At 41.5% G+C, this 20,806-nt stretch overlaps 1 protein-coding gene across 3 annotated transcripts; it reads left to right on the forward strand.

Moving 5' to 3' along the window:
• The first annotated feature begins 477 nt into the window (after positions 1–477).
• KRCC1 (lysine rich coiled-coil 1) lies at positions 478–19,256 on the forward strand. 3 transcript variants are annotated; one of them, XM_061359748.1, is made up of 8 exons: positions 478–534; positions 10,868–10,974; positions 12,329–12,415; positions 12,505–12,676; positions 13,379–13,627; positions 15,117–15,216; positions 16,686–17,922; positions 19,245–19,256. In XM_061359748.1, exons 1-7 carry the CDS (start codon positions 495–497, stop codon positions 17,476–17,478), a joined length of 1,548 nt encoding a protein of 515 aa, XP_061215732.1. In that variant the 5' UTR covers positions 478–494; the 3' UTR covers positions 17,479–17,922; positions 19,245–19,256. The 3 variants fall into 3 exon arrangements, with proteins under 3 accessions (XP_061215732.1, XP_061215733.1, XP_061215734.1); XM_061359750.1 differs by lacking the exon at positions 478–534 and adding an exon at positions 11,636–11,896 and having other exon boundaries at positions 10,866–10,974; XM_061359749.1 differs by lacking the exon at positions 12,329–12,415.
• The last annotated feature ends 1,550 nt before the right edge of the window (positions 19,257–20,806 follow it).

Consider the following 20,806-nt stretch of genomic DNA (forward strand, 5'->3'; position numbering starts at 1 on the left):
GCAATTACTAGTAGTTGTTATGCAGATACTAGGCTGATACTGGTAGTCACTAGTAGCTGTTGAGCAGTTATGTGGCAGTTACTAATAGCTCTGATGAAGATACTAGACTGATACTGGTAATTACTAGTAGTTACTGGGCAATCATGAGGCAGTTACTAGTGGTTGCAATGTCCATACTAGGCTGGTACTGGCAGTAAGCAGCACCTATGGGGCAGCCGTGAGGCAGCTGCAAGCAGCACCCCCCCCCCCCTCAGCCTGGCGGGCTGTGGACCCTGAGGGGAGGCCGGGCCGGAGCAGCCGCTGAGGGCGGGCACAGCCGGGTTACGGTGCCCACCGCGGGGGGCGGGTTATAGAGCCTGAGGGGCCGGGGCCGGGTGCAGGCGGCCCGAGGGGCGAGCTTGGGGCCGGGGGGGTCAGCAGCTGCGGGCTGTTAAGGTCGCAGCCCCGAAGGGGGACCTGAAGAGCGGCCGTGGAGGAGGCTCCCAGCCGGGGCCATGGAGGAGCGGGGTGAGGAGGCTCCCGCCTACCTCACAGGTGAGTCAGGCCCGGCCCCGCGGAGCCATAGGGGTCGTGAGGGGAAGTGGTGGCAGCAGCCTGTCACAGTGTGGTAATGTTGTGTTAGAGCCTTTACCCCTGTGAAATAAAGCATGTTTTCGGGATGCCAGCACTGAAAAGTGACGGGAGTTTGGTGCCAAAGGGGTAAAATGCAGTCATAGAATCCCAGAGCAGTTTGGGTTGGAAGGGACCTTCAAGTGTCATGTAGTTCCAACCCTCTTCAGTGTGAGGCTTGTCTGTGTTTTGCATGTGGAAGGAGAAGTAGGGTGCCTGCAGTAGACCCAAACTACTTGGTATACAGCTTGTAAAAGTCAGTCTTACATTTAATTCTTCAGTGCAAAGAGGCTTTGCTCTACTCTCATAGACTAAACATGGCAAATAGGTTGTTGTTATATACCAGAGCTGTGATATAGAGCCCTGGAGTTGAAGCTTAAAGTGATGGGAGCTTTCCATGTCCTCTCCTTCCCTGATAGTCTCTCCTGAGAGAGACATCATCCTGTTGAAATCTGGCAAATAGGACCCCAAAATAAGTGTTGAGCTTCCAGGCACACCAAGCCATTCAAAATGAGTGTAAACCACTTCATGTTGAAAGGCTTTGCTCAGTGGTTTATGAGCATTATCAATTGTATAATGAAAATCGAGTTAAAAAAAGAAAAGCCACACATTTAGCAATGCATAAACATAGGCCTTTTTCTTAATTATTAAGTATGTGAAACATCCTTTAACAGAGGGTTCCCCACTGTCAGTTACATTTAGTAATGCTGTTGAACAGAAATAACTCCAGGGGAATGAATCACTCTCTGTAGAACACTGACAGCTATTTTAAACAGCTTTCTAGAGGGAAAAGGCAGCACAAGTATATATTCTCTTCAAAAGAATATACTTGGGGCAAGTTGAGAAGGCAGTCTTGCTGTGTTTAGGTTTTCAGTTCCATTTTTCACACCTATTTCATCATGTTCCAGAGCTCCAAAATGGGCTTTGGTGTGTTAGCAGCAAAGTCTTTAACTTTAGAAGGATGTTGACCTCTTGAGAATTTCAAGGGAATTTAAGGGTCTGGAGGTTGTGTTTCCTAAATCCTTAGTGTCCAGAGGTAGTTCACACCCTTATTTTTAGTGCACAGCAAGTTTTGTCATGAGCCAGACACAAAGGACTGCTGGTTGGTTGTGCTTGTCAGGTCCTACCTGTGCCAAACAGAACTGTGGAACTGGATGTTACGGTTTGATAGCCTGGTGGGAAGGGAAAGTATCCTTTTCTTAATGAAAATTAACAGTACTTTTGCCTTTGGAAACTTTCTGTGGCTGTAGTTCTTGCTCATTTCTACACACACAGACCCAATGGGGTTTTTTGTTTGTACCTTTTAGCCTAAGGGGTTTCTTTTGGCTCAGTGGCAACAAGATAAAAACCCTGGGTACCTGTGAAAGTGTAAGTAATCTTTAGTTACAACCATTCATCTTTCTTCTAGACTCAGTTCATAGTGCTCTCATGCTATGAATGACTACTTTTCCCCTCTTCCTCCTTTTTTAGTCTACACATCATCACTAATGGAGGGAGGAGGAGGAATAGTAGGGTGTCAATTAACTGCTTGTATTTTCCTCACCCCACATTCCACAAGCCTATCTTAAACAGCCCTAAGAGTAGGCTGAGAAATAACATTGCACAAACTAGTATGATACAGTTGTATGGGAGCATTTATACGTCTGGAGGGAGCTGGGCAGAAGGTGAGTAACTTGTCCTAACCTGCCTCAGAGAGTTTACAAAGTGGCGAGTGGGAGATGTTTATCTTAGATATTCTTAAGACCCAAGAGGGGTTCAACCATGACAGAGTGGAAAGGGGAAAGGGTCTTTTATCCAACAGAAATAACGTGATGCCTGGCAAGGAATCTAACAGCTTATCCTGCAGTGTTTAATAAGTCTAATGCATTAGATTCTTCTTCAGAAGGAACCAACCACCCAGCATAGACTTAACGAGTGTTCAATTGCACCCTGTTCACATTTGGATGTGTGTTTCAAGAAAATGTAAGTATGGCATGATCAAACTATGCTCACAGAAACAAAAAAACAAAACCCAAAGACTTGTTTTCTGAAATCCTGAGCAATTTATTGTAGTAAAATGATTTGACACTTGAAAAAAAGTACAGCTTTTTTGCTGGTAAAAGCGGAATAGCTGATGTCAGTCTGCTTCAGCTGCGAGAGGCTGGCCCAGCTCTCGTGGGTGTGATGGGAGGCAGGGAGCAGAGGTCAGTGTAATGCTCAGCAGGGACAGAGAAGTGTGAGAACAAGAACACTTGGATCAACAGGAAGAAAAATGAAGAGAATCAGGGAACTGTGTTGCAAGAAGCAAACACCTTAATTTTATTACTGAAGATTGTTTTGATCTTAATGCTTTAAAATGCTTTCTGTGTCCTGGCTGGGCTGAGAGTGCTATAAAAGCAGGCAGTCTCTTGTTCCTTGCTCACCTAGGGCAGAAGGGGGAGCGTTGTGTTCACACCAGTTCTAAGCTGCTGTTGAGAGTCGGAGCAGATCACAGATCCATTTATCAAGGCTTTCAACACTGCTTTGATTTAGTTTGTACATTTGAGAAGGTTTGGGCAACACTGGGTTTAATCCCTCTTTTGGTAGTGTAGTTATACGCTTCAAAGGCCGTCTGGATGTGTGCAGGCTTAGCCATGTGTCCTAGTCAAATCTGTGATAACTCAAAGATGCATATAACTGCTTGTAAGTTCACTTGTTCTAGTAGTCTGTGGTGAATAGTGATGAAACTATTTTATGGAAACATGCATTCGCTTCCAACCAGGAGAGTCCAGTTTGGCGTTTCACCTTTTTCTGATCACCTGAGCTTTGAAAACAAAACAAAGAATCATTCAAAACGATATTTGGTGCCTAAACTCACTGAGAAAATGAAAATTTAGTGCTACTGCAGTGTCATTTCCTTGGAGAAATATTTTTGCACCTAACTACAGGAGTCAAAATCTCTCTGGTTCAGCTTCCCTTGTATAGGGAATATAGTGCAGTAATACTGCAGCTCCATGTGTTTGACAAGGGGTTTAAAGTTTGTTGTCTTTGCCTGGCCTTTCCCTGGATATCTGTGGGTACCTGAGGTTATTTCTGAGACTGCTTTCTGATTTCTCCTGTACAGGGACTGTGCTGTCCTGCTGTACTGCAATCAAAAATGACTGGACCTCAGGGATGCTGTTTGCCCATAGTTTTGGACAGCTGATCCTCTATAAGCATTGAAGCTCTTGTTCATCTTTCATCTTGTTACAGAGTAGTAAAATGATTGCCTGATGACAAGCAGCAGGGTTTGCACATCTGGTGAAGTTACAACCTGTCAGCTGTGTGCAGGTTCTTGCCTTTCTTGCTTGCAGAATAAAGCAAATTAATATAGTGCACATGATGTATATTAACCTGTTCTACTTTGCAGCTGGGACAGGCTTCAGCATGCACCCTCAGTTACCGTGAGGCTGACAGGTAGTAGCCTGGTAAGATTCTCCACCCCCACTGCTTGTGCTTTGGAGACAACCACAGGAAAGGGCTTGTAAAATGAAGAAAATATGTGGGTCAATATTTGCTCTTGAGGACTTGCAGCTGTTGAACTTGATTCATGTGAATCCATCCATTTCTCATTAAAATGCTGGTGCTGTTTGAGGGCAGAATTTAGCTCTGTCATTTTGTGGGTTTAGTACCTTCCACTTGAAACTTTATGCCTTTGCCTTAAGGGATTTGTCTAGCCTAGACGTTTTTCTTTACTACATTGTTCTGCTTTATGTCTTCTCTACCCTCAAGAATTGGGGAAGAAACATTAATAATAGACTGAAGCTTGGAGCATTTCCTTTTTAATCAAGTGGTAGAAAATCCTGGGCTGAAGAGGCTTTTTGAAATTACCTGGTTTCTGACATTTTAATTAATGTTAGTATTTTTCCTACCACATTTATACTGCCCTGAGGGAAGACTTTTTCTTCCCCTGCCTTTCCTATATGGCGCACCACAAAGATTCCTCTACAATTAACTTACAAAAGTAAGAAAGCAGATAGCAAAGGTTTAAAGTTAAAAAGACATCCTTGAACATTTCCCAAGTAGTAAAATATGCAAGTACAATAAAGTTTAAAAGTCCTTAAGTCTTCGTACATGAGAGTTTTATTGCATTGCTGTGCCATTGAAGATTTAACATTAATGAAGATTGAAAATGTGCTTCTAAGATCATAACAGAGAATCAAGAAACAGTAAGGAAATCATTATAGACTCACAGCATTATGGAATGGTTTGGGTTGGAAAGAACCTTAAGATCATCTAGTTCCAACCCCCTGCCATATAACCTTGTCCCATTTCTCTGTGCAGAGGCATAATCTATCTTTCCAGCCTTGCCCTCTCTTACTTCCTCCCACTTCTGCCTGCCTTCTCTGTTAGGGGTCTGTAGTCTCTGGAGTGCATCTGGAATTTGACTCTGACTGTAAAGCAGCCTGTTATGAAAATGCCTATGTATCTCGGGTGAGTGCCATAAACTGTGTTACAAAACCAAGAAAGAATACAGAATTACTTGCGTATGTATGTGTTTTGCTCTTTTTTGCATTTTATAGACATTTTATTTGATAAAAATAATCTTTCTGGCACCTATTCTGTGTCCTGGATTTTAAGCTGTTGAATCACAATAAGAGCTGAAGTAATCACAGAAATACTGTAGTGACTGCTGAGAATTAATAGTTGAAAAGAATAACCAATATTTGATTCCTTCCTTTGAAAAGAAAATGGAAAACTTCACCTGTTTGTCTAGTTTTTCCTTTTGGGCTATGTTCGTTCTCACATGGATCATCACTAAGAGAAGCGTTGTCTCCAGGGTCTGATTTTTTTATGTTTTTGCAGTCCAACAAAAATAATATTTTCTCTTTTTTTTGTGTGAATATCTTATGTTTTAAGGATACCTTATAGATAGCACATTCATGGAAGTCTATACTGTCATGTTTTCCTTCTGGGCATACAAGTGAAGCATGATGAAACAGGAAATGTTACCTGTTTTATTACTGGATTTTCCCCTTTGTGCCTGGGTGGTACTTGAATGCTCATTTCTCATTCAATCTAATCAGCTTTGACAGGTACATTTCTCAGCCCTGTTCCCTCTGAAAAGAAGTATTTCTTAAGAGCTTAGGAAGGATAATGGAGCAAAGCAGATGCTACAGGTGAGGCAGATGGTATGTTGGTGAGCTGATAATTTTCTTGAAGTAAAAAATCTCTACATACACATAGCTAACACATGCAGCCTCGTGTTACTGCAATTGTCCATTCTCATCCTGGCTGCTTTCTGTTTGTGTGCATTCTTTTGCTGTGGTCAGTGCCACCTTAGAGCAGAGCAGAAGCTTCTTTTGTCCTCTTGTAATGCGTGTACTCTACCCACTAAAAGTGCCCTTTAATCAGTGTTCTAAACACTTGTAAATCCAGCACTGCACTCTTGTTTTCAGCCCTGTGTGGTCACATATCTTCCTGTAAACAGAGCACCCTCAAGACTACTGAAGCCTCAAAGCTAATAATTTTAATCTACCATATGAGACCTGTGTCTTTTAGTGACAGGGTCATCTGTGGATCATCTGTGCTTTCAGAAGCTATTCTGCCCAGGACCAGTCCTTGCTCTGAGGTGACTCTGAAAACAAGGCCATTATTCAAGAGAGGTACCAATCTGGTGGGATTTCTGAGCCCAGAAGGCAGAAGGAATTGTTACACTGCTCTGCACTTCCCATGAGCATGGAGTTAAATCTTCGAGAAATCTGTGCACTTCCTTTAACGAGAATTTGTGATTATCTGAGGTTAATCAGCTGTGCTAAAGTCACTTGCAAAGCTCTTCTTAGCATTTCAATGGGATCAGATTCATCCTTTGATTGCCAGAAACCCCTTTGTGCTGCTTCACTTTGTGCATCCTTTGAGATACGTAAACTGCTGTTAATATTTGCTGTTGCTATAGTATGTCTTTTCTTAGAATATCAGTGGACTTCACAGAACATGAGATCTCAGAGCATGTCTGTGGCAGTACCAGGTACCACAGGGTTCATAATACAGCTGAGGAAAGAACAGACCTAAGACCTACTAAGAATCACAGGAGAAAATACTGCCCTTGGGTGATTAGTAAATAGGAAGCTGGATTAATGGCTCCAGATAGTCCAGAGACCTGTTATTCCTCCAAAGTGTGGGCTGTTGACAAACAGAAACAGTTGTTTTGGGGAATAGCCTAAAAATAAAGGAAAAACCACACTGAAAATTACTGGTTGACTTAATCACACAGCGTGAATGATTGCATCTTTTCTTAAAAAAAATAAAAATCAATCTCATGTCTTATATTTCTAAAATATTTTTACCCACATCCTTTTATTAAGGAGCAGGCCCTTTGTGACAAACAGCAGTTGGTCTGTTCTGCAGTGAACCATTTAACGACAGAAAGTTGATTCGAACAGTTGCTCCAAATTCATGATACCGGTACCTCTATTTAAACATTTTGGAGGCACGTAAAGGTCGGTGTGGCAGTTGTGTAAGGCCACTGCTTTTGCTTAATTCCCTGAAAGGTTTCTGGTAGTATGGTTGCAAACTGTAAGGGGAACTATTTCCTTTGCAAACGTTTTCTTAGTTTCCAGGAAAGATGTCAGTCTGAAAGCTGAAGGCCTCAAGTTCAGCTGAATATTTATGGAACTGGTTGCACACAGGCAGCAGTAGCATAGATTTTCCCATGCTCTATCATTTCTATGTGTTGCAAATGGTCTTGAGGCACAGATGAAAGGAGAAGGGCAGGCTGGTTTGTGACATTTCTCTGGAAGGGAGCAGAGATGTGTTAGCAAAGGCTGTTGATGTGTGTGTTTGGCATTGGGAAGGAGCCTGCAGTTGCCCAGACAGAATTGAAAACCATTTCCAGCTCGCTGCCTGGTTGGGGTTTAAGTGAGAGACACATCAGTTTGTTCCTGAACCTGTCTCCATGCAGTTTGTCAGAAGACTGGGTAGAAACACATTATCCAAGGCATATGTATGTGCCTAAAAATCCACTAACCATATAGAAAATAAAAAGCAAAAGGCTCTGGTTATATATATAGGTTTTCATGTGGTTTGAGGCTGAAATTGTCAGATCAGGGGTTTTAAAAGTGGCAACCAATCGTTCTCAGAAGTGCCGCCTAGCTGTGCTCCTGACCAGCTTTACTAGTAGCTGCTGTATCCTGCTTGTAGATCGGGATGTTCTGGCCTTGTTTGCCTTAAGGAAAGCAGGTGAGGTTATGCTGTGCTTGATTGTATCATACTAGCGAAGCTGGAACTGAATTCCCCTGTATTTGCTAATGTAACAGCATGTGAAAGCTAAGAGCTGCATTAAAGCATGATACATTCCCATTCTCATGGTTCTGGTCTGTGTTCCCCAGCCAAGTTATTGTTTGGGAACCCTGCCTGTTTCATGTGATACGTGTTAATAGTCATCTTGTGACCATGGAGAAAAACTGAGTAGAGCAAATCTTTAAGGGTCCAAAATGAAGACAAATGTTGTGAACTCTGTGTCTTTATTTTTGCAGCTATTTTTCTCATGGGGGGGAAATCAGTTCTTGGGTTTAACAATGGTACAAGTGTTAGACTGAAGTCAGAGGAGACCTCACTGCGATTCTGGTAACTCTGCATTCATCACTGCTGACTCAGCTGGAGTAGTATAACCTTACCTTGAGAAAAGACTGAGCTAAAGCAGGGGAAGACAATGTTAAGAAGTGAAAAATGGAAAGACTTAATGAGAAATAGAAGACACGGTATTACAAAAAGAGGACTAAGATGTGATAAATGTCCAAAGAAGAATCTTAAGTCAAATCCTGTCACCTCTTCACAGTATTGAAGAATGAAAATGGCTCTTGTAACAATAAAGAGCAATATTTGAAATGTCTCTAGAATATATTCTAGTGCAATTTATCAGGTAGTGCAAAATGCCATTGATGACAAGGACACAACAGGGTTCAGGAAGGCTCCAAGAAGCACAACAAAAAGTTACTTGGACAACCAGGCTTCTGCTCCCTGTAATCCAAGCTTTTCCCTGCAGTGGTCAGGCAGGAAAAAGCAAGTTTAATTTCACATTCAAACGTTCTTAATTCTTCATGTTATTATGTTTTTAGGGTATTTTTGGAGCAAGCATTGATTGGGTTATGTCCACCAAGAAGGCTGTGGAATTCACTGCTAAGTCACGGAAAACATGCTTAGGATAGTGTCCTTAAGTAATATAAAGAAGTCTGTCTTTGAAACAGAGATGTCTTTTATAGTGAGAAGCTATGCAAATTGAAATAGAGTGATAATAGCATTTCATAGCCTTGTGCCTGGTTACATTGCAGTTCCATTTATCTTTCTCTAGGGAGCTGGTTTTACAGCTCAGTACACTTGAGCAAACTGATGTAATTTTCCTCTCTCAGTGGCTTGTTCTGCTACAGACATTGGCAATTCGTGTGCTTTGGGTGCAAAATGGACTTTCTTCTAATGACCAAAACTAAGTCATTGGATTTTCTTATGTATCAAGTCAAGTTATTGTGTCCATCATTCACTCCTCTGTTTGAAGGGTTTAAGTTATGTGAATCAATAACTGTAGAGTATTGAGCATTTCTGGGTGGGTCATACTACATAATACAAAAGCTCTAAAGGACAAGGCACCTTGCCTTTGTACCTCATGAAAACAAAGGTTTTATTAGAAGGTGAATTCTTTCATTGGTAAACCATGCCAGAGAGTGGCATTTTGATACCCAGTCATCATGGCAATCGCAGCCAGAAGCCTCATCAGAGCCAACTTTATTAAGACGTGTATGTTAAACATTTCACTTTGGGAAGGCAGAGTGGGGTTGGCCATGCACACAGGCTGAGAAGGATCTCTGTGTCTGCCATTCCTTGGGTTTTCTCAGTGCCCATAGAGCTGCTGATAGATTTTCAGCTGGTTACGCATGGTTGGCATTCCTTGTTTTGGGCTTCCACTGGAGCTACATTACAGCTTGGTTAAAGTATACAGTATATGTATAAAGTATACAGTTTGTACCAAAATTAATGCTCTGTTCAAAGCTTTTTCCTTGTGCAAAGGTGGCAGTCTTGTGTTGTCCCAGGGGACTGAGTAGACTCTAGTCCTTCCTCAGTCACTTGTTAACTGATCATCCCACAGTTTAGCATTGTTATTTAGAGTTACAGGACACAATACACAGTATTTGATTCTGGTTTTTAATGTTCCCTTGGACTTGAATTTGGCAAGGGGCCCAGAGAGCAATCTTTAGAAATAATGGTGAAGGCTGATTGCCTTTATGGCTTTCTTGATGCTTTTTGGCACTGAGCCTGGAGACCACAGGGCACAATGCTTTGTGCTCCAGGCTGTGTGCAAAGCGTGGAAAGCCAACTGCTCTGTACATGGCTTCCAGGATGGACCATTGGGTAAACTGAAGCTCAGTTACAGAACCATAGAATGGTTTGGGTAGACTTGCTCCTTGAAAGCATACTGTATTAGAGAGGTGTTTCAAGCTATGTAAGTTAAACTGGCCTCTCTAATGAACTGAGGTGTGTTGAGAAAGAGCAGGAGTGGGGATGTAGCTTTATCTTTGTGAGGGGTTTGCTAGCACAGCTGTGCTCCTCTGAAGGGTGTGTTTAATTCTCAACTGACGTGATGTTAGTACTACATTTAAGTGCTTTTTAGAGTGTCCCCCCAGTTCAAATGTGCCTGCACATACAATTATTCAGGAATAGCTTCAAGTCTTGGCCAATGTTAGTATGAATTAAAGTGTACAGAGGCCATGAGTTAACTGGGAAAAGGGCAAAGAAAACTGAACAAGCTATTGGAGCAATTTTTCCCATATAACTAAATCAGTTAAATTGCTGTAGGGCACATGGGTATAACCTCCCTAAGCATCTGAGAGCTTCTGGCCTTTCTCATGCAGTGAGCTACTGCCAGGCTTTCTATAAATCTCTTCTTTAAGGAATATTCCCATATTTAACTCTGTGATCCAGTACACTTAAAATTGTTCGTTTTAAACTGTTAGTCAAGTATTTCTGACATTGTAGCCTATTTGAAGTAGATTGACAACCCAGTGAAGAGTCTCTGTGTTTTTAAAGCCCAGGTACTCTTATAGTAATACTTTATACATCCATGAGAGCAATACTTTGGTAAGTAGGAAGATTCCAGTGGCTTTACAGCATTTATTTGAAGCCACCGTAAGGCACAGTGTGATTCAGTGGGTGAGCATTGGTTCCTTCATCTGCTGCTACATGCGAATGTCAAAGGGGTTGATGTTTCGTATCAGCAATGTATCTTGTCCTAAAAACTGGCTGATTTTTGTCTTTTGCTGTTCCCATTTAGAGGACATTTTAGATGAAGCAACAAGGAAAGACCTTTTCACCAACACTTTCTGTAAGGTTTGCAGGGCAGGGCTGCAGTTTGAGTCTGAAAGGATATCACACTACAAGGTAGGCTGGGTAGGATTTCTCCTAGAACTGGGGCTTTGGTTTGTTTGGGGTTTCTGTGTAGTGTTCCACAAGTCTTTTTATAGTGTGTTTTTCAAGGCTTATACTTGGCTTTAGACATTAACCAGAGTTGAATGTTGTGCAGATTGTGGGTTCAATGATAGTGAAGGGCAATCAGCTGCATATTGTAGCATGACTTCAGAAGGAACTGAGCAAATTTAGGCCATGCTGTATATGGAATTGAAGCAATTCTGTACCACATGAGGCATGACGTGTGTACAGCACAGAGCAGTGCTATGGAGGATCGAGGTCATGCTCCTGACTCTTCACCCAGCAATACACATGCTGCTCTGTACAGCATTAAGCAGCAGTTGTGCTGCTAGGACTTGACAGGGTTCAGACCCTCAGTTTGATGCTCTGTTTCTTGGATCTAAATCCAGCTGAGGATGATGAGTGCAATTGTAAACTTACCTGATTCACCATTATAGATCAAAGTGATGGAAATAAGTAACTTTCTCTTTTCCTCACTTGTATTAACTAGCCAGGCAGTATAGGACCCCTTCCTCTTTGATAATATTGTTATAATGTCTTGCACTGCTCCTCAGAATCCTTAAAAGACATCTGAAAAGCATCACATCAGAGAAGGCAATTCTTTTCTTTATAGGTTCCCACCGTATAGGTTATCATGAGGGTGTGTTACAAGTGCAAGAGTTTGAAGGTTATAGATTGAGAGAGCATCTAAGAATTAAAAAGTAATTGCCTCTGAGGGAAGTATACATTAACACCCAATGTTAGATACCTGGACTGTTGTATCCTCAGTAGAAGGGTGCAGGAATCTCCGCAGGTTGACTCCAAGCTGGAGATACTTTAACTCAGCTTTCCAGGGAAATCTCCACTGACTCTCTGCGGAGACTAGACTTCTCAGGTAAATCATTGCATGTCATTCTTGTGTGTCAGGACAGGGGACAGACTTGATATCAAGCCCCCAGGCTCAGTGGTAAAGCAGCACAGCAGACTGCCTTTGTGGCATGGCTGCGTTCCTTTCCTTTCCTTGCCTATTTTAGCATCCCTGTTTGTAAGGGGACATGTCAGCATTTTTGATTCCCCAAAGAGTTGAAAGTAAATGACTCCAAAGGCTGCTGAGGCAAAATGCTCTGAGTAAAGCTAAGTACTACATTATTGATTAAAGTATAGTATTGTGCCATGAACTGGCATTTGCCCACTTGTGGCTCTGCTTTATACAAATGCAGTCTGGCAAATGTTGAAAGTAGGTTTTGATGACTAGAGTCCCAGTCACTGGATATATCACTTGTGTGGATCCTTATTACTGAAACAGGAGTAATTCTTCTCTTCCCAGGGCAAAAAACATGCTCAGAAAGTTCATATTTACATCCAAATGCATGGAGATAAGAGGCAGAAGAAAACAGATGGTACTGATTTTCAGGTGACTGTTCCTCTTCATTGCTAAATAAAGCTTTTCCTTGTATATTTCAATGAATGCTTCTAACTGAGCTTGCCCTTGTCTGCTTTCAGATGGATGAGGATGAAGCAGTGGGCAAATACAAGTACTGCAGTCTCTGCAGCATGTTGTTTACTTCCCCAGTCGATGCTTTGTCTCACTACTTGGGAAAGACCCATGCTAAAAACATGAAGCGGTTCTCCAAGGAAGCCCACGTGCCAGCACAGGGCATGCAGATTGTTCCTGGTAAGGACTAAACAGTTTGCTTTGCATGTGTTTTCCTGTCACTCTCTGAAACAAATACAGGGAAGTACCTTCCTACACTTGCCATGCCCCTATGCTTTTCAATGCTGCCAAAGTTGTGGAGCTGTCTTGCAGTAACTACATAGGTGAATAAACAGTGATGCTTCCCTGCACAGCTCTGAAGCCATGGAACCTTGCTTTCAAATTCCCTCTCATTGACTGAAACTAGAGGCAAATATTACTCATTTTTTATTAATGAAAGGTGATCATTGTTCTGAGAATTCACTGCAGTGCCAACAAGTTGTTCCTGTCATAAATTAATATGATAAGAAATTAAAACAACAGTCCATGAGCAGCACTGAACTGATGTTACTCCTGTAAAAGTTGCTGAACTGTATTTAAGGGTGAAGCATAGTTTATATCCTCTGAATCACCCTCTGCAAGTGTTCATCTCTCTTCTTGGACTCTATAAGGACCTTAGAGTGACCAGTCATCAAACAGAGCTGATTTTTAAGTATCTAATGGTAGGGATTCTGAATATTCCAGGGTTATGTTCCTTATCTGTCTGTACATTCATATCAAGGACTAAGATACTTTATAGTCTATTAAAAGTAGTTCAGCACCCAGCAGATTGCTCTGTAGTCTGTTTTGTTCCTTGGAATTGTTTTAGCTTTCCCTGTGCTGACTCTGCTTCCATGTCTCCAGCTTTAGAGCACCCACTGGGTGAGAAGCCCTTGCAGCCTTCAGGAGCTGGAGAGTCTTCATCATCCTTCAACACAGGGTTGAAGTCCAATGATCCAAACAAGTTCTGCAGGCTCTGCTGTGCTTCCTTTAATAAACCAGTTATAGCCCAGGAGCATTACAGTGGTAAGAAACACAGAAGAAACGAAGCACGTAAAAGGCTACTGGAGGAGATGGGAGACAAAGCTGTCCCTGTAGAATCCAGCACAAGTGGTAAGCAGAATGTGAGCAGGTGTTGCAACCTCTGAGCGTAGCTTGGGTTCTCACTTCTGATTTGTGCAAGGAACTACTCTGATGTGTGCAAGGAAATGATAGGCTTCTCCTGCGCTGGAGAACAAGTTCGTTTTTTCCTTTCTGTTTGGTCTGTGAGCTGTTAAAGTTCTGTCTCTGAGTTCTGTAATCAAATTCAAAGGGTTACAGACAAGACCCCAGTCCCCTAAATCTGAGGCCAGGATCGGTTTTGTCTGTGTCATTCTTAAGATGTTCATCCACCTTGTTCTTAAAAAACATTTATGCTGAAAACTCCACAGCCTCCATAAGGAACATGTCCCAGGTCTTCTTCTCAAGGTTAAAACCTCCTACTAACATTGAATTCAGCTTTCTCTCACCACAGTGCATTTCTTCACTATGCACAGAACAAGAAGCAGGCACAAGAATTGAATCATTTGTTTCTTTTTTTGTCTCATTCTTTAAATAATTGAAAACTGGTGTCATGTCTTCCCTTAATCTTTTATTCATGGAACTGCTTGTCAGATTTATTTCAGTCTTCACACATAAGGAAATCTATTTCCTAAACATGCATTGTTCCCCAGCCTCCCATTAGGACTGTCTGCAGCTCAAGAACTCTGTTCAAAGCCAGGGCCCTGTTGCTGTGCAACTTCCATTACTTCTGAGAGAGCATCATCTGGTGCTATGCAACAGAACTGTCAATGCTTTCTTTAGTAAGGAATTAAAATGCCTACCTGATAGTCAAAAGTTATTGTTAACAGTTCTCATTAAGTCATGCTATAATTTAAATAACATGCTTTTATGTAAAGCAATATAGCCTGATGGAATTAATGCTGCTAATGGATTAAGCTCTTGGGTTTCCATGGGGAAAAGGGTTGCTCTCTGATTTCAGAATACATAGGTCTATGGATGGCACAGCCTGTAGGAGAAAATGGCAACCTAGAAAACACAAGGTGTTTCCTCATCTGGTCTTATGTTATATTTGCCTGAAGCTTCATGTAGCATATTCATAGTGTACTGTATGGACAATTCCCTCTTCTCAGGGTTGAATCAAAGCTGCATGAACATTTGAACAGGTAGTGTTTAAACTGATCTCCTTTTAGTTAATTCTAGACTGACTGGGCTGGTGTCTATTGGTGCTTGCTTTGGGTCAGGTATTTACAATAGTATTGAATTTTTCAGTACAGTTCATTCTCATCAGCACTTGACAACAGTTACTGGCATTATGTTGGATCACTTCAGTCATCAAAAATACACTCTTTGGCAGTGTTTAAACCATGGTTACATTGCAGCTGAACACCTTATCAGCTCCCTTCATAAGTATTATTCTAGTGTAAAACTGCAGCAGAGACTCTGTCCATAAACACTGTTTATGTCATTATGTTAGGACTCTTGCATGGGATGGGATTGTGATGTGCTTTGAATTTTGCTTTGCAGTTGCAGGCTCTCAAACGTACATGTTCCTTCTTTGCAGCAATTGGAGTTGGTTATTACATTTGCCCCGTATGTAATGTCACACTTACATCTATAGAAACATGGCAGTCCCACCTGCAAGGAAAGAAGCACAGGATTAAGTAAGTCAATAAGTCTTTTGTTACTATACTAGAAGTTTTTAGTTTCAAACTTTTCCATTAGTCCTGTTGTTTGCTGTTAAGTGACTTTGATTAGCTTGGGAGAATTTTGTTGCTATTGGGATAGGTTGGTTTACTGGTTTTAAGGTGCACTGTCAATTTAAGCATCATACTTGTGACTGAAATTCAGTGTTAGAGTTCTCCCAGTTGCATCTTCAGTGACAACACACAGGAAAAGTCCTGAAACCTGTACAGTTTCCCCACTTATTTTGCTGTCTGGGGATAGCAGCACCTATTTTGGTACAGCATCTTCAGTGCTCAGTCTAAAAGGAAGTGATCTGATCTTAAAGATTTCTATTGGCAGGGTAAAGAAGACCATAATCCTGAAAAGCACCAAGTCTCCATCAGTTGTGTTGTTTTCAGAGTTCATCAACATGTGTCTTACGTTTGGCATAAGATAATTTATGGGATAAATGATAGCTCTTGTGTTTTCCCTTTTACCCAGAAGAGGGCTTGTAGACTGTTAATTGCAGAATGGATATTGTGGTGAATTAAGAGCTGTGTTTGTAGGCTAAATATTAAAACTGCTTACAAGATAAATGTTTTGATAAGACACATTTTAAGTGAAGGCACAATAATAATACAATCACAAGACACTGATGTAGAAGTGATATGACTTCAAACATGTGCTTAGTGAACAGGATTAGAGTCTCCAAAGACAGGAGTATAGGAAACTGCTACAGGGCTACAGTTTAACAAAATGAATGTATAAAGCTGGTGAATTAAGGGAGAATTAAGGGAGAACAAGATACATTTAAGGTATGGGTCTTTGGAGCTGCCCTTCAGGGAGTATCTTTGTCATCTAACAGTTTATCTTCCAGCCTGAGGAAAGAGAGAATAGAATATAAACTGACAAGTAGTTTTGCCTTTGGGACCACATTTACCTTGTTAGGGTTTTAGCCATCCGGGTCGGTTGTTTCTGTGGAGTCACACAGCTTGCCTGAAATCACTGTACTGCAACAGTTCAATAGAATGGATCTTACAAAGAAATTAGTAACTTCATTACTTGATGGTATTTAATGTAATTGCTTCTTATTTGCAGCTAATTGGAGGTAAGTTCATAAGAGACAATGTTAAATTTGGGCATTTTAAAACGTATGCAGTTTTAAAATGTATGCAGTCATTTGAAAAGTATCTTATTCCTGCAGCATCTCAGCTCACAAGAAACTCATTAGATGTTCAGGAAGTTATCCTGTATCTTTAGTTTTCACAAAGAGTAGAATTTGTACCCTGGAACTCCAGCTTTACAGATACAATTGAGTGTACCAAGGTCCATGTGGTTACACAGAACAACACACTTGGAGTATGTTCTTTTTCTGTCTCTGGAAATGTGACCTGTTTATTTTAACTCAACAGATGCCAGTGAAATCAGTCAGTATTAATAACGAAGACTTTCTGTCCAATTTATGCAGAGAAACAAAGCTGGCTAGCCTCATGAAGAAACAAAACAAAACCTGTGAGTCCTTGCAAGATGAATCAATGGATTGCATTGAAGTTCAGGAGGCTAAAGGGCAAGAGCCAAGGAAGTGTTTAGTAAAAGTAGAAGAGGAATGGATTGAAGATATAAACATTGAAGGTGACCTTGGTGAGATTATATCTTCAAACTCTAAGTGTCAACAAGGACATTCTAGCCTTATCTCAAATACCCAGTCACCTACAAATACTGGGCAAAAGAGATCACCAAGTTGGCCATCAGCATGTGAGCGCACAGTAGAAATGACACCTAACTGTTGCTATAACAAGGGATACTGTAAAGAAGAGCAATCTGAGCTGGCCATCAGTGATAAGAGCTTCAGCCTGTTGGCTGCAGAGCCTGTAGACTGCTACAGCCTTACACTTGCTGAAACTTCTACCAATTCCTGCAGAAAAGAACAGAAATCTCAGATAAAACGTTTCAAGGAAGGGGAAGAATCCATCAATGAAGAGGTGAAGTATGAGGAAGAAGCCCCAAAGCAGAAAAGAAAGAAAAGTAGTGAAGGTGCAGATGTTGGAAAAGAAAAGGAGAATTTGAATGAGAAACGAAAGAAAATGAAAGTTCAGGTGGGCTTGGTGAGTAAGAAGAAATCAAGACCTTATAAAGACAAAATACTTAAAGAGAGCCCTGCTGAAAAAAACAGCAAAAATCCCAAGGAGGATAAAGAGAAGCCACAAAGAGAGGGCAAAATAGAAGAGGAGCTACTTTGGGTTGGATCTTTGGGATATTGATAAAGGTTTTGCTTAGCTTTAAGAAGTTGATTCTGTTTGTAGACTCACTTACCCATTGATACCATAATATCACTTTTGGGGGTTTTAAAACAAAAGTTTTGTTCCAGTCTGGGAGTGAGAACAATCCTGTCTTCTGAAATGTTGTGGCAGTAGTTAGGAGTCAGTTTTAATCATCTTACACATACAGTAGCCATTGCAGTTATGTGAGTTTAAAAGCTTATAATCTCTCCTGGAATATACCACAAATACAGGGCAGTAGTTTAGAGATATTGTTGGACTTTCACCAGATATAGGTTATTTCTGCTGTTAATGGTACCTACTGTTGAGGTGTCTGTTATTGTTCACTGCAGTGTTCCCAGCCACGTCTGTCACCATCTCTGTACCAGAAGGACAATGTGAAAGGCTTTTGGTTCCAGATCTTACTTGCTGTTGAGTCTTTGGGGTGTTGGTATTGTTTTGGCTTGTTTGTCACCCAGTTGTGAATGGAAAATGAACCCATTAAATATGCAAATGGTTCGCAGATGTACATTGTCTGGTAGTTTTTTCTCATTGTGTTGCTCATTTTTAATTTAAATTAGGAAACACAGAAAAGGTGCAAATATGAGGCCAGTGAAGACAGGCTAAGCAAGTTGGGGCTGTTCAGCCTGGAGAAGAGAAGCTGCATGGAGGCCTCATAGCAGCTTCCAGTGTCTGAAGGGGGTCTACAAGGATGCTGGGGATGGTCTCTTCCTTAGGGACTGTAGTGATAGGACAAGGGGTGATGGGTTCAAGCTTAAACAGGGAAAGTTTAGGTTAGATATAAAGAAGTTCTTCACTGTGAGGGTGGTGATGCACTAGAATGGGGTTGCCCAACGAAATAGTGAATACTCTATCCCTGGCAGTGTTCAAGGCCAGGTTGGACAAAGCCTTGAGTGGCATGGTCTAGTGTGAGGTGTCCCTGCCCATGGCATGGAGGTTGGAATTGGATGATCTTAAGGTCCTTTCCAACCCAAACCATTCTATGGTTCTATATTTCTATGATCCTATGAGGCTATGTTCTCCTTCGTTCACTCAAAGTGATGTACAGAAGGGATGGAACATTTGTGACCCAAGGTTTGTGATCCAAACCATATCCTGAAAAATCAGTAACAGCTTTGTATTCCCATTTTAAATGTCATGACACCACACCTTCATTCATGGATTTATGCCCTTGTGGCATAAGCACTGATGTCCTACATACATGCAGTTAATTGAGGAACTCAGATGATGGTGTTTAAGCTCTTGTGTTGCTCCCAGGACTCTCAGATGTGACCTTCAGTAAGCCATGGACACTGGAAATGCAGCAGTGTCTACAGAGCCAGGGACAGGCAGGATGCTCAAGAGAAAAAGGGGAATTGCATGATCTCTCTGCACAGTTCAGTTGGGATTGTGTAGAGGATTTGAAGCCTGTGTGATGTCTTACTGAAAGCTGCTGGACTGAGTAAATGCAGTTAAGTTCTGACAAGTGATCATTTAAAAGCAATTTCATAAGACACCATTTAACATCTCTCTTACTGCCTGCAGGTTCCAAGGAAGGTTTTCTAAGCCTTGATGTGGTGTCTCAAAGCCATCATGCTCTTAGTTTGCACCAGTCAGGCTGCACTTTCCCCTGGATTAGTCTGTTCGTAGAGGCACCTGTGCTGAGCTGCTGCTCACAGTAACACTGCCCAACTGAAACCTTCTGTTGTGGGTTGTGGTGTGGGATGCAGCAGAGACCAGGGCCCTGAAGCCTGTCTGATTTGTCTTAGTTTTGGTTTTGCAAGTGTAAGAAGTAGGCTGAAAAGCATTGAAAACAATGTAGTCTGCTTCATTTTTTTTCAGGATTTGTGTTTTGCCATTGATTGCAATCTTGGATTTAGGTTTTCCTGCTGATAAGGTTATAAATCTGAGTAGCTCACATCTGAGCCACCAAGTAGCTCAGTCCATCCTCTAACAGACAAGTTGAACTAGACACATGTACAGGTAAACAACTCTTAGCAGGAACAGGTAGGTGGCAATAACTCATTTGTCGGGAGTCTGAGGAACCTCCTGAGCTCCATGTGGATTCATCATTAAGTTTTAAGTGTGCATAGGGTCCTTGTTCTGGTCCCCTTTCCTAATCTCTCTTTGTCTTTGTTCGAGGCTGATGATGCCTCTGCTTTCTTCAGTGCTCTTTTTCCTCACTCAAGATTTACATGCCTTTCTGTATCTTTCCAAGGATACTTTCCATGGCTTTCCTTAGCCTTTGCTTATCTGATGAGGGAGTTTCAGGTCACACAGTAACTGCTTTTCTCATTATTTACTTGGGCAAACATCATGTACTTATGCTACTGATGACAGCTGTGAGCTGTTGTAAACTGCCAATTGCAGGCTGCCTGTATTGTCAATGTAACTGGGGAGGTTTTCAAGTGCTTTGCTGTATCTACTCTTTGCAGTGAGAATACCATGAGCGGCACTGCAGCTTGCTCCCATGTAAGACAAATAATGACTTTCTCTGCTCTTGAAACAGCTAGTTAAAGGCATTGTAAGACTCTTTGCTATTTCTGCCACTCTGTCAGATAGGCTTGTACAAATATGGCCAGTGTCTTCATTGGTAGGGGAACCCTGCTCCATACAGTCACATACACCTCCTTGCCTTAGGAAGTCAGTTTAAGAAGACAGAACTCCAGCAGATGGAAAGGCCACAAGTGGTACTCCACTTACACAAGGAAGGGAAGTAAGTACCAATTTACTTGCTTCTGAAGCTGCACTTTTGGAAGTCAGGAAATTAAAGCCTCTGAAAACATAGTAAAAGCGTGAGTTTGAGATGGTTTTGGTTTTCTCAGTGATCGTTCCCAAATCTGTGCTTGAACTCCATACCTTCCTCACCCACCCACTGGAAAGTGGTTGCACAAACTAAGTTGAATAGCTCTAAACAAAGTTTCCTGGTATCAAACATGAAAGATAAGATCCCTGAAGAAGTGTTCTTGCCACATTTTGATTGAAAAATGATTAATCTCTGATGTAAATGCTGTAAATGAGCCATAGCAGGTTCTCATCTAGCAGAAGTGACTTACAGCTCTCATTTAGATAAGTGATAGCCAGTTTTCTAAGGCCATAAATAGCAATTATTGTTCCTGTGTTTCCTGATTGCCTTGTTCCAAACCTTTCACATCCGTACCAATAGTTATCTACATGCTACACATTTTACAATGCTAGGCACAGAGATTAATGACGTTACTTACCCTTTAGCATAAATGCGTCTTTTTCCATTCCTCACTAGCAAAGGGATCCACACTGACTATAATAAAGCTAATTCTGCTCATCTGTTCCTCCCAGTAAAACTGCCAAA

The sequence above is a fragment of the Neopsephotus bourkii genome, unplaced genomic scaffold, assembly GCF_033783945.1.
Source record: "Neopsephotus bourkii isolate Nb327-2 ecotype Australia unplaced genomic scaffold, CSIRO-AGI_Nbou_v1 NB_994, whole genome shotgun sequence".
Classification (NCBI taxonomy): domain Eukaryota; kingdom Metazoa; phylum Chordata; class Aves; order Psittaciformes; family Psittacidae; genus Neopsephotus; species Neopsephotus bourkii.

Coding starts and splice junctions, on each gene's coding strand:
- KRCC1 (XM_061359748.1), top strand. CDS start 495: ATGGAGGAGCGGGGTGAGGAGGCTCCCGCCTACCTCACAG. Junction 10,975..12,328: donor AAAGGATATCACACTACAAG/GTAGGCTGGGTA, acceptor TTCTCTTCCCAG/GGCAAAAAACATGCTCAGAA. Junction 12,677..13,378: donor GGGCATGCAGATTGTTCCTG/GTAAGGACTAAA, acceptor CCATGTCTCCAG/CTTTAGAGCACCCACTGGGT.